The sequence below is a fragment of the Hyposmocoma kahamanoa genome, unplaced genomic scaffold (assembly GCF_003589595.1).
Source record: "Hyposmocoma kahamanoa isolate Upper Pololo Valley unplaced genomic scaffold, ASM358959v1 80, whole genome shotgun sequence".
NCBI lineage: Eukaryota > Metazoa > Arthropoda > Insecta > Lepidoptera > Cosmopterigidae > Hyposmocoma > Hyposmocoma kahamanoa.
This window is the reverse complement of record NW_020654051.1, coordinates 10,205,930-10,218,190: the sequence shown is the minus strand read 5'-3', so window position 1 is coordinate 10,218,190 and position 12,261 is coordinate 10,205,930. Positions and strand designations below refer to the sequence as shown.

The window sequence follows — 12,261 nt, the reverse complement described above, 5'->3', positions numbered from 1 at the left end:
TTTTCAGTACAAATCGGCAATTTCATACTTTAACCCCTATTATAAAGCTAGATATATTCTCATTCGGATAATTGAAAGGTTTGAATAACAATTAGGTAAAGTTAACAACTAATACTTATACCATTCTCAAAAACGGACTTGAAATAATAAAAAAAAACAATGTTTTTTAATTCAAAGTAGTCTCAAATGAAAGGTACCGTATTCTACAATATGTTTCACTTAAGAACCTAGCTATTATCACTGTAGTTTTCAAGAAAAAAAAAGGAAAAAAGAAAACACGCCTCCACGGAAGTGACACAACTCCAAGGTAATGACAAGTTAGTTTAATTTTAATGAAGCATGTGTGGTTTACTGTAGAATAAAACGTATTTTTTACTTTTATTTTTATTTACGTAACCACTACATACTGATTTATATTTGGGCTCTTTAAAGTATTAGGTATAAATTAAATTTTTATTGAATTGATATTCAATTATTTTTTGTGAAATTACTCCACTAGTTTGTTATAATTATTAATACAAAGATCGAACACTCAGAAAAAATTCCTTCGATCCGGTCGGATTCGAACCGACGTCCTCTTGCATACCGTGCCAGACGCTATACCAACTAAGCCACGGAACGAACCAACGGACCTCACGAATTCTTCTATGTGCTTGCGTCGTGTCTTTGTACTTGGCCTTTCAAAGACTTTTTAGTCGTAGCGCCATCTATGAGAAATCTTTAACGGATTTATCACCCAGTTAGTACCTTTACAGCTACCAGACCTGGCGAGAGATGTCGCTATTCACTGTATTAATTAAATTTTTATTGAATTGATATTCAATTATTTTTCGTGAAATTACTCCACTAGTTTGTTATAATTATTAATACAAAGATCGAACACTCAGAAAAAATTCCTTCGATCCGGTCGGATTAGGTATATTCAATTATGTAAATTCTATATTATTAAAATAATTTTTTTAGGAACACTAACACAGTCTCCTATTCAATTTTTAATATATTTTTAATATCAGGTCACATGAGTACCAGTATGACTAATAATAGTTTTTATAATCAATATTATTTACTTAACACTTCGCACTTTTAGAAAGAAAGTGGTCAACACAAAATTTTTAGTTTTTGGGAAAATGCAAAATGAGCTATGATGTCGTGACATTTTCATATTATCTAATTTTTACTCTTGGAGTGCTAAAGCTAATGGCCTTGTTAGTCTATCAAGTTCCATGGTAAAATAATGTTGATATATTCAGCCTTATAACATGAAAAATAGTTTAATAATTTAAATAAAATATAATTTACAAAACACTAATTACTGTAAGGTTATTGTTTACTGAACTTTTTTGTTGTCATTTGACCTCAAAAAAAGTAAGCCTCTTCGTTTTCACCAGCTAAAGAAGATGTTATTACCTTATAGAAATTACTTTTTACTTTTACTACGTAATAAAGTTAGCCCACTGACAGGACGTGACGGCAAGGGATTTTTAGGTGACGAATAGTAATGTACCTTAAGATTATGTCTTTATAGTTGCAATTTTAGTGATTATGATCGTAGCTGCAAAATGAAGCTGCGATATGCTTAGGCATGCCGAGCCTTCAGCCTCCGGAATGCCTAGGCAACCTCCGGAATGCCTCAGCAGCCTTATGGATGTCTCGGTAACCTTAGGGATGCCTTGCCAGTTTTAGAGATGCCTCGGCAGTCTTATGGATCCTCGGCAGCCTTATGGGTGTCTCGGCAGTATTATGAATGCCTCGGCAGTATTATGAATGCCTCGACGGCCTTAAGGATGCATCGATAGGTTTCAGGGAACCCGCTCCGCGTCGCCATTGGTCTATAGTTGCTTGACGCCATGCAACTATAGCATTCAATACACGTCACGCAACGATGTAGCGACGGTATGCTTCAACACACCTAAAAATGTCCGGGCATACCTAAAGATACCGTGACACGTTTAAGGATGCCGCGACATAATTGCCGTCAGTGTGTGCTTGCATATAGGGCTGCTGAAGGATCGACTGCCGTCCCGTCCTGTCAGGGGACGCCTCTGGTCTAAGTCGTGTTTGTAAAAAAGTTTAAGGACGATTTTTTGGAACGGAAACGTCTCAATTCTATTCGGCAAATTTCACCATTATTTCAATAATGATGGTGGTGATTACTGTTTGCAGTCTTCAATCCAATCCTCAGAGGGTATGTTGTACCTGTACTACCTACTAACACTTTGTGAATCAAGTCTCTTAAGCAAGTAATTTACCAATAGTGATGGAGATGAGTATCTGGATGACGAAAGACATCTTGAAACAGAACAAGTTCGTATGTTTGGGACAGAAGGAGATGTTTGAAATAGAAGGAAGATGCGCAATCGGTTCATCGGTTGATTTTCGATGTCGCTTGAAGGCGGTGAATCATCACGAAGACAGATTAAAAGTCTTTCCTTGCATGTTCTATTATCTCTGAGAATTTTTAGCCTCTTACGCCATTCCTTTCTCTATTTTCTTTCTGTCATTTGGTCAATAGATAGTACTTATTCTTTTCTTCGTTTCGCAAGAGTGCAAGAGCACGTCAAGATTGACACTTTGTACTTTGGACTGTTCTTATCCTAAGCGGCATAGAGTTGGATTTAAATCTTAAGTGTCAAGCTTGACGTGCTCTTGACCCTACTTTTATATTTTTTCCCGATTGCTCCTCTTGCATTCTGCTTTTCTTTTCTTCTTGCTTTTCTTACGTCTATCTCTTTCTAACATTTTTCGTGGGCGCCATAATTATCTACTAAAGTATATATAAATCAAATTAATTACGTTGATATATATTAACTGCCTCCGTGGCCGAACGGTTACCATGCCGGACTGCCACGAGGCCCCAGGTTCTATTCCCGGGCCTGGAGAAACATTTGTATGGCCTACATTTAATTATCTCGTGAGTTTGAGTGTAATTTGTGGTTGTCTATGTGTGTGTATCCATGGCACCCGCGACACAGGGTTTTCCTAGTACGGGGCTATGTTGAGTGTATGCGTTATTATTATTATTATTTAAGTTGATAAAAAGCGTCCATTATTATATTGTCACTTCCATGGATATTGTGTCACCTCTATGGATAACGGTAATCCACGTGGGTGACCTCCATGGAGGCGAGATTTCAAACTTAATACCGCTTTTTCGTGGCCTCAATTTCTATTTATAAAATACGAAGAAATGCCTAGATGACGGTTATAATAGCTCATAATTTTACGATATCTGATAGATCTTAATTGAATAAAATATTATGATATGTAATCCACAAAACTGACCAAAATAGCAGGCAAATTTTTGAAAAATCGTACTTTAAAGGTCTGTGCGCCAAAAGTATTAACCCGGAAGTGGCAAACTGTCAAAAACTTTCAAGATGGCATTGTGTTTCTTGTCTGTAATTGTTCAGAAACTCTGTTATCTGATTTAATAAATTATGGCTGCTTTCAATAAGTATATGCAGGAGGTGAAAATTCTTTCATGCACAAACGTTATGAAATATTTTGAATCCATTATTTTACTTATGTTGTAATTATTTAGTCTTTTTTAGAAAGTTTATTCTAAGTATTATCGTAAATTAATATAGAATAATTATTACAGATAAATATATTCAATTTTAATTTGTATTATTGTAAATGGACTTTGCACACGATATGGAAGTGACATTTTCGTCACTTTCTTAATGATGATTTAAATTAATATTTATATTGTGTAAATATAGAAAAAACCCATATTAATATAAACTACCTCGATTAATTTTAAATAGAAATTGACTAAGTAATACAAGTATATCGTTTTTTAATACATATTATGCACAAAAAAAGTTGCAGAAATGAGAATAGTCCTTATACGAGTAATGAACCCGGCGCATCAACAGTTACGATAGATATTTTTCGCGGTTTAACGAATGCTGATAACTTCACTCCGAAATAACTAATACACGATATGTTCGAACAAGTAAGTAAGTCAAATATAGGTAGTAACCTGAGTACGCGTAGGCCGTTATCTTTGATCTTATTATAGAAGTCGTCGTCCTCGCCGCCCCAGCCCTCGAAGCGGTGGGAGAAGCCGTTGACCTGCACGTATTGGTCGGCGCGGATGGCCAGCGCGCCTCCCACCAGGGTGTCGTAAGTGAGCAAGAAGCGGAACTTGTCGAGGCTGGCGCTCATGTGCCGCGGTTGGCTAAGGCAGGCGTATAGGTTAGCGGCGTCAAGCGGCAGCAGATCCACGTCGTGCAACACCAGACACGGGAACCCATCGGCCATGGCCTGCTGCGCGCCAGTGTTGTACAACAAACCTTTGTTGAACGGCTTCTCGTCCTCCTGCTCGACTATGTATATTCTATAAATGGTAAGGTACATGCGAAGATGGTTATAAATATCGAAGTTATGTTTTTAAGCGGTCTTTACTTACTACATTTCAGGGGCCCTTTCAAGGCGAAAGTGAATAGGCATTATTTAGGTATGCATGCTTCATCGTCACTTACCATCAGGTAAGATGGAGTTCAACGCGCACTTATAACAAAAATTTAATTTCGACAAACGACGATTAAAGTAACTAGTTGAGTATTGGCATAATTGTGCTTTATTGCTGTAGATTACCTGAGAAGTATCTTTTAATGAATCACCTAAAATAATTATTAATATTTTTCATTTCTTTGTGTCCCGTGGCATTTCCACCTGATCCTTGCATGGTGCTTAGATACTAACACTACTTGCATGCCTTTCGAAGACCTTCTAGACTCTGTTAAAAATGCATACCTAATTTTTTTTTATAATATGTAAGTGAGCATTTGACCTTCATCTCACCTGATGGAAAGTGACGATGATGTCGACGATGGATCATACACATAATACCTATTCACTCTCGCCTTGAAAAGGAACAAGTCTGCAGTCAGGGAATTCCACTTCATTGCCGTTCGCCATATAAATGTGGAAGCGTAACGCCTCGTGCGACTCTTTGGAATATCCACAACATAGGGGTGGTACCCAAGCCTACGTCTGGTCCTCCGATGATGGAAAGGGGAAGGCGGAATTAAATCGTGTAATTCCATCACACACACTCCGTGATATATCCTATAAAATACCGATAAGCTGGCAACTTTACGGCCCGGGCGGCGTCGTGGTGAATGTTCACTGATCCCACGGCGCCGACTCAACCGGCGAGAGGGAAACCCGGGGGGGTTTTAGTGGGGTAGTCCCTCCAGTTTGGAGGGAGAGTCCCCACATAACTCCTGAGTCTCCCTGGGCTCAGGGGTATCCATAAAGATTTCCCCCGTCAAAAAAAAAAAAAAGGCAACTTTACGGCGGTGTTCAAGGCTCTGCAGATTCACCTTCACCAATTTTGGGTCACCTATAAGTCTCTTGCCACGATTGTTAATTGAATCCAAGGTGGCCAGTTGGTATGTAGCAGAGCCATCCTACAGGTGGCAGCAGTACTCCATGCACGTCCGGAATTGTGCTTGGTACAGCTGGAGCAACTGTCCCGGTGTAAAGTAAAGCCTCACCCTGGAAAGGATACCAAGCTTCCTTGCTGCATTTTTGGCCATGGATTCAATGTATCTGCCAAAGTTCAAATTGGACGACAGGTCCATTCCAAGTAGCTGGAGACGGTCGGCTATCGATATGGATACATCACGAAAATTCGGAGTCATCTCAAAGGGACTCCGTTTTGTGGAGAATATACTGGAATAGACACACTTGGGTTTTGGTAACGTTAAATTTGACAAGATTGGCATCGCCCCAATCGGAGACTGCCTAGAGTTTCAATCCAAACTGCTAAAAATAGACTCTCGAAAAGACTGGATTTCCTCTCCACTGACCCTTGCATTGGTAAAGTACCTGAAATTAACATATCATTAATGTTCAGCAGAATGAGAGTTGCAGACAGTACGGAACCCCGAGGAACTTTGTTAGAACGGCATCTATCGCCATATGTTCAGAAGAGTAGTCTTCTAAGACTACTCGAATCGAACGTTCGCTCAAGAAATCCGAGACCCAATTGCAAAGGTTAGTGGGAAGCCCATAAGAGAGAATCTTACTTAAAAGGCTTGCGTGCCAGAGCCTGTCAAAGGCTTTAGAAATGTCTAAAGACACTGCTAGTGCTTCGTCTTGCTTTTCTATAGCCTTGCTCCATATGTGACAGGCATACATAAGAAGATACCCCAGTAGTTCGCCCTCGTCGGAATCCGTACTGGCGATCACTGAGGAGGTCGTTGTCTTCAAGGTACAATAAAGACGGTTGTTGAGTACACGTTCCATAGCTGGGTCAGCTCTGCTCCCTTTTTATGGACAGATTGCGCGTTTGCGAGTTTCCACGTTCTGGGAGCTACACTAGTCTCAAGTGAGAGTCGGTACAAGCGTATGAGAATAGGAGACAATTCAGGCGCACAGTTACGTAGGACTATTGCTGGAATTCCAACTGGCCCGCTAGCTTTATTCACGTCTAGATTCCACAGAGTTCTAAGTACCTCTTTTTGGTTTATGCGAACTGGCGCCATAGTGTAGCCAGCCTGAGGTGAGGTAGGTGGTGGTAGTCCCTGCGGCATCCAGACGCAACTCTTGCGAAGAGTGAGGCAAAAAGATTCGCCTTGTCTTCTGCGGTATGAGCCAGCGTGCCGTCCGACTTCAGCAGAGCAAAGATGGGCAACAAAAGTTAGTTCCGACCGCTTTGGCCAGGGACCAGAAGGATTTACTACCTGCTGGATAAGAGGCAAGCTTAGCCCCTATGAGGCGCACATGGTCGAACTCGGACCTACGTAACACACTTTTGCATTTTTAGGCGGCCTTATTAAAAGCTTTCTTCAAGTTCTGAGTACACGGAGCTTTGCGCAGTCGAGCACCTGCCCAAGCTTGGTACGCGGACTGTTTTTGTGCTTCAGCGCAGCTACAGTCAGCGTTAAACCATTGACGAGTTTGGGGTCCATTGGGTACATCAGAGTATGGTATGTAATACTCCATACCCAAACGCAAGACCTCGACTACAGCATCAACACAGCTCGCCGAGTCTCCTGATGTAACGATGTAATGAAAGTACACCTGCCAGGGATATGGCGCAAAGAAATGGCGTCTTTTCATCATCCCTTCATTTCATCCCAATCTGCTTACCTGTATCGCCACACCCGTCCATACCACTAAGGCCCTGATCGGATGGGGAATATACGGATAGTTTTCACCAGATAATAGTCGAAGAAGAAGAAGAAGTACCCAGTGGGACATCCACAACCACAGAGTATCGGGACTGGATCAGTAAACAGAAGGTCCAAGCAATTAGCCTTATGGGACACAACATCAGGGATTTTGATGGCGCCACGGACAAGCTGGGAAACGCTTTGCGTTAACTCAAGTTTACGCGTCTCTCTCCCAGCGTGATCGGTCATCTGGTATGGAAACAAACATTCTTGATGGTGCGCATTAAAGTCCCTCAGAATGACTAGTTGCGCCACTGGGTACCTAAACTGAGCCTCAGCAGATGTCTCGCTCAGATGTTGGAACAACTTGGTTGTCTCCTGATCTCCACTGTGCGAGCAGTAGACACATCAGTACACTATTTGTGTAACTCCTGTGTCAACTAGAAGCCACACAACAGAAAAACTCTTAATCTCAAGGTCGCTTGACACAGATGTCATCGCGAACGTACACAGAGACTCCGGCACGAAGTACGAACCTGTGCTCCAGAATATACCCGGGGTAGCTGAGGTACGCTGCGTCTGTTGGACAACTCATCTGCGTCTCGGTGAGGAACAGCAGCTGCGGTTTGTCGGTTTTAAGGTAGTAGTGGACCGAATCGAGATTTGAGTGCAGCCCTCTGATGTTGGTGAGGTGCACTTTCGAACAGGCAGGAGGAAGACAGTTGGACGAGGCATTGCGATTGATCGTGAACTTTTCTGTGAGGAAACCTGCACACATCTGCAAAGTAATTTAATTATGCGTATGAAGTTACCCATCCGCATTGGACCCGTGTGACAATTACAGCCTAGGCCTTCCCATTGTGAGAAGAGGCCTGTGCCTAGCAGTGGAACTATATACAGGCTAACTGTTATTTCAGAATTGGTTTACTTACTTGTAATGAATGTTTTGCTTACGCAAGAAATTGTGCATGTAAGGCAAGAAGATGTTGCGCTGCTCCTCGCGACTGCGATACGAGACGATGACCGCCACGCTCACGAGCGGGTTGCAATGCGCTGGGGCGAAACTACCGTTCACTAACCCGTCTAGGGACAGGTCGTTATAGTTTTGAAACGTATGCACCTCCCAGCCGCTGAAGCTTTTGCGGCTCGCCAACACGCGGCTGTAGTCGCACTGTGGCTTTGACTTGGACAGCTCTAGTTGAGGATTCACCTTCTTATATAAGTCGTCTAGCACAAAGGCACGTGACATGTATGGATAGTTGTAAGAGCTGCACAGGAAGAAGTGCAGAAACGTCAGGAGCAGGATTGAGCCGCCGAGACATACGGAGAATCGCAGGCGCATCGCGCGCGACACCAATGCCGCCGCTTTTGCTCTCGCTGCCATAGAACGACCACCAATGTCTGGTTTTAGACGTACGTGTACCTATAACACTATTATATTATTTATTTATTTATTATATTATATTATTTTAGACACAATTGTCAATCTAAAAATAATTATTATATTATTACCGTTGTATTACGCGTATCTACACATTTGTATTATGTAGGTACTTACCTAATTATCACCAACGCAACGTACAAAATATTTCGTAATACTATCTTTTCAACAACAAAGCACCACACAACACATGCTATAATACAAACCATGTACAAACTCATATATGCAATCATCTATATACTTATTCTAAGATATGGATTGACTGCATCAAAATATTATTTCACTTCACTTTTTGAAGGTTAACTTGCTCTAAGGAGTAGACATTGTCACAACCATAAATCAAGGAAATCCTAAAAAAAAAGACGCGATAAATAATGTTTGTTGGGCTCCGTTAGCTCATAAGTTTCTTTATTTAATACTTTCCAACAATCTATATTGAGTTCCATCAATTGTAAAAAGTATTATTCTTGTCATGTGGAAAATTTCATGAACATATAACCACACTATACGGTACCATTAAAATGATAATAGTAGATGCCGTAGGTATAGTGTCGGTAATGGTTAGGTTGTTATTTAGCTATAAACAGGCAACGCCATCCAACCAACGGAGTTTCATTTTTAAACATATAATTATATATCGATCGGTCAGGGAGGCACATGGGAAGCAATATTGTAATGTAATGCCCCAAAATCGAATCTTGGATTGTTACATTACAGGCGGATGCTCGCGGTGAGGGATCCTAATCTTAAAATTTTTATTTTATTTATTATTAAATGATCACTTTTATAAGTTTTACCTACGTCTAATTGTAATCCCTCCTAACGTAATTGGCTAACTGCCTTCGTGGCCAAACGGTTACCATGCTGGACTGCCACGCAAGAGGTCCCGCGTTCGATTCCCGGGTCAGGAGAAATATTTGTATGACTTACATTTATGTAATTTGTGGTTTTCTACGTGTGTCCATAGCACCCGCGACAAAGAATACAAAAGTAAAGAGAATGGACACTCACCGCCCCTCCCTAGATTTAGATAACGCACCACGCCCCGCACATTGACGATCACATTGACTCTTAGAGGATGGAAAAAAAAATGGTTTCCATAGTCTAAGCATTGACTGAACAACGACAAGGCTTCATCATTCAGCCATTCGACGCCCACTGCTGGGCATAGGCCTCCCCCAATGATCTCCACGACGATCGGTCCTGCGCTGCCCGCATCCATCGGCTTCCCGCGACCTCCACCAGATCGTCGGTCCACCTGGTGGGGGACCTACCCACTGAGCGTAGTCCGGTGCGCAGTCGCCATTGAAGAACCTTTCCGCCCCAACGGCCATCGGTTCTCCTAGCTATGTGCCCCGCCCACTGCCACTACAGCTGAGCAATTCTTCGAGCTATGTCGATTACCTTAGTTCTCCTACGGATTTCCTCATTTCTGATTCTATCACGTAGGGAAATGCCGAGCATCGCTCTCTCTATTGCCCGCTGAGTGACCTTGAGCCTTCTTATGTGGCCCATAGTAAGGGATCACGTTTCTGATCCGTATGTGATAACTGGCAACACACACTCGTCAATGTTGGATTTGGGTTCTATTGGAGCTTTTGGAGAGGTATTTGTAAAAATATATTCAAGAAAGATGTGTTTGTTTTTGAAGATTTTTTAATAGAGTGACAAAGTCATACAGACGTCATACAAAAGAAAAAGGAAGCTTTTAAAATTCGAAAAATATATACATTAAGAATAATTTTCAGTAGCATGAAAATTATCCTAACAAAAAAAAGATACTACACAACTAAACCAATGCTAACTGTACATTTATTATGAGCAATAGGCCCGAGAGGTTTTGTAAAAACGTCTGCAGGCATGTCACTGCTCTTTAAATATTGTAAACGTATAATTCCGTCAGACACTTTTTCCCTAATAAAATGAAAACGAGTATCTATATGCTTCGTCCTGTTGTGATGTACAGGATTGTGAACTAGGTTTATAGCACTCTGACTGTCCGACAACAACGTAACTGAGCATAGTTTACCTGTAATTTCAGAAATAAATCTACGTAAGTAGCAAGCTTCCTTTGTCGCTGTTGTTAGCGCCATGTACTCGGCTTCGGAAGACGACAGAGCCACAGTAGGCTGTTTCTTGGCCTCCCATGCCACTGCTCCGTCGGCCAACTTAAATACGAAGCCGGTGTACGACTTCCTATCTATAGGGCAATTTGCCCAATCCGCATCAGTATAACCGACTAGGTTTTTTCCTGTTTTTCTGTAAATCAGGGAATACTTCAGTGTACCTTTCAGATACTGTAAAACGCGTTTCGCAGCATTCCAATGTTCCTTAGTAAAACACGTATTAAACTGACTAAGATAACTAGCCGCGTATGCAATATCAGGCCGTGAATTTACAGCCAAATACATAAGACTGCCAATAAGGTTTTGATAAGGCAATAGCGGTAACTCACCATTCGAATTCTTAGATAATTTAGCCTGCGCTAAAGGAGTCGTCACCGTTTTGCAATCACTCATATTGAACTTTTCTAATAATGACAATATGAAATTCGATTGACTTACTTTTATGTATTCTTTATTGCAATCGATTTGTAAACCTAAATATGACTTCAAAAAGCCTAAATCTTTTAGCGAAAAATATTTTGACAAATCATTTTTGACAAATTCAAAGGTTGCTCCATGTAGACTTCTTGTTGTAAATCGCCGTTCAGGAATGCAGTATCCACGTCTATGTGCCTCATCTTCAAGCCCAATTCTGCAGATAATGCAAATAGCGTGCGTAGTGAAGAATGACGTATTACAGGCGCAAAAGTCTCATTATAGTCAAGGCCTTTTGTCTGACTATATCCTTTAATAACGAGTCTAGCCTTGTATTTAATGATGTTGCCAAAAACATCCTTCTTCACTTTGTATACCCACTTGCAGGGAATAACCTTCTTGTTGGGTCTATCCACTAGCTCCCAGGTGCGAAATTTCTTTAGTGAATTGCGCTCATCATTCATTGCTAGCTGCCACTTTGCAGCATCATCCGAACGAATAGCTTCATAATAGCTGGTTGGTTCATCCACATCGTTAATTGACGCTTGATATGACAGGAAATCAGGAGGCTTTCGATTTCTTGACGGATATCTCGGCTCAAACGGAACTTCTGGATGTTCTCTTGCTGTATCCGTCTCTGTAACCTCTGGAACATTGTCAGGCACCTAGTACAAATTTACAGGAATAGACGATTCAGCAGCTGAGCTGGTACTGTCAAGACAGTCGAAGAATTCTGATCCTCCTTCAGATCTTTCTTCATGCGTATCAAACAATAAAATAGGATTACAAGATTCAACCTGCGAACGAGTTTCTTTTCGCTTCAGGGGTGTAAAACAATTTTCAAAAAATGTAGCGTCTCTAGACTTTAACATTCTTCGTGGATTTTCAGGATCACGAAACAAGTAAGTATTTGGATCCTCTGAATATCCCATACATATTGCTTCTTCAGCTTTCAAATCTAGCTTCTTTCGCAGACAATCGGGTATATGAACAAGAGCTCTGCATCCGAACACTCTTAAGTGGCTCAAGTCACTTTTACGACCACACCATCTATCGTAAGGTATTTGTCCATCTAAGGCTCTATGTGGTGACCGGTTCTTCAAGTACACTGCTGCCTTGCATGCATCTTCCCAGTATGCTTTTGGTAAGG

The 12,261-nt window shown here is 41.2% G+C and overlaps 1 protein-coding gene and 1 pseudogene across 1 annotated transcript in view; both read right to left on the bottom strand.

Annotated features, from left to right (window-relative positions):
• Positions 1–8,514, bottom strand: part of LOC113233971 (beta-1,4-galactosyltransferase 6-like) — a 13,341-nt gene extending 4,827 nt beyond the window's left edge. Inside the window, exons 1-2 of the mRNA XM_026469207.1 lie at positions 8,063–8,514; positions 3,986–4,342 (exon numbers count right to left, since the gene is read on the bottom strand). Of these exons, the coding sequence (XP_026324992.1) occupies positions 3,986–4,342; positions 8,063–8,514 (809 nt within the window). The remainder of the gene's footprint in view (positions 1–3,985; positions 4,343–8,062) is intronic.
• A 1,106-nt stretch (positions 8,515–9,620) lies between these two features.
• The window catches only part of LOC113233970, a 43,848-nt pseudogene continuing 41,207 nt past the window's right edge, over positions 9,621–12,261 (bottom strand).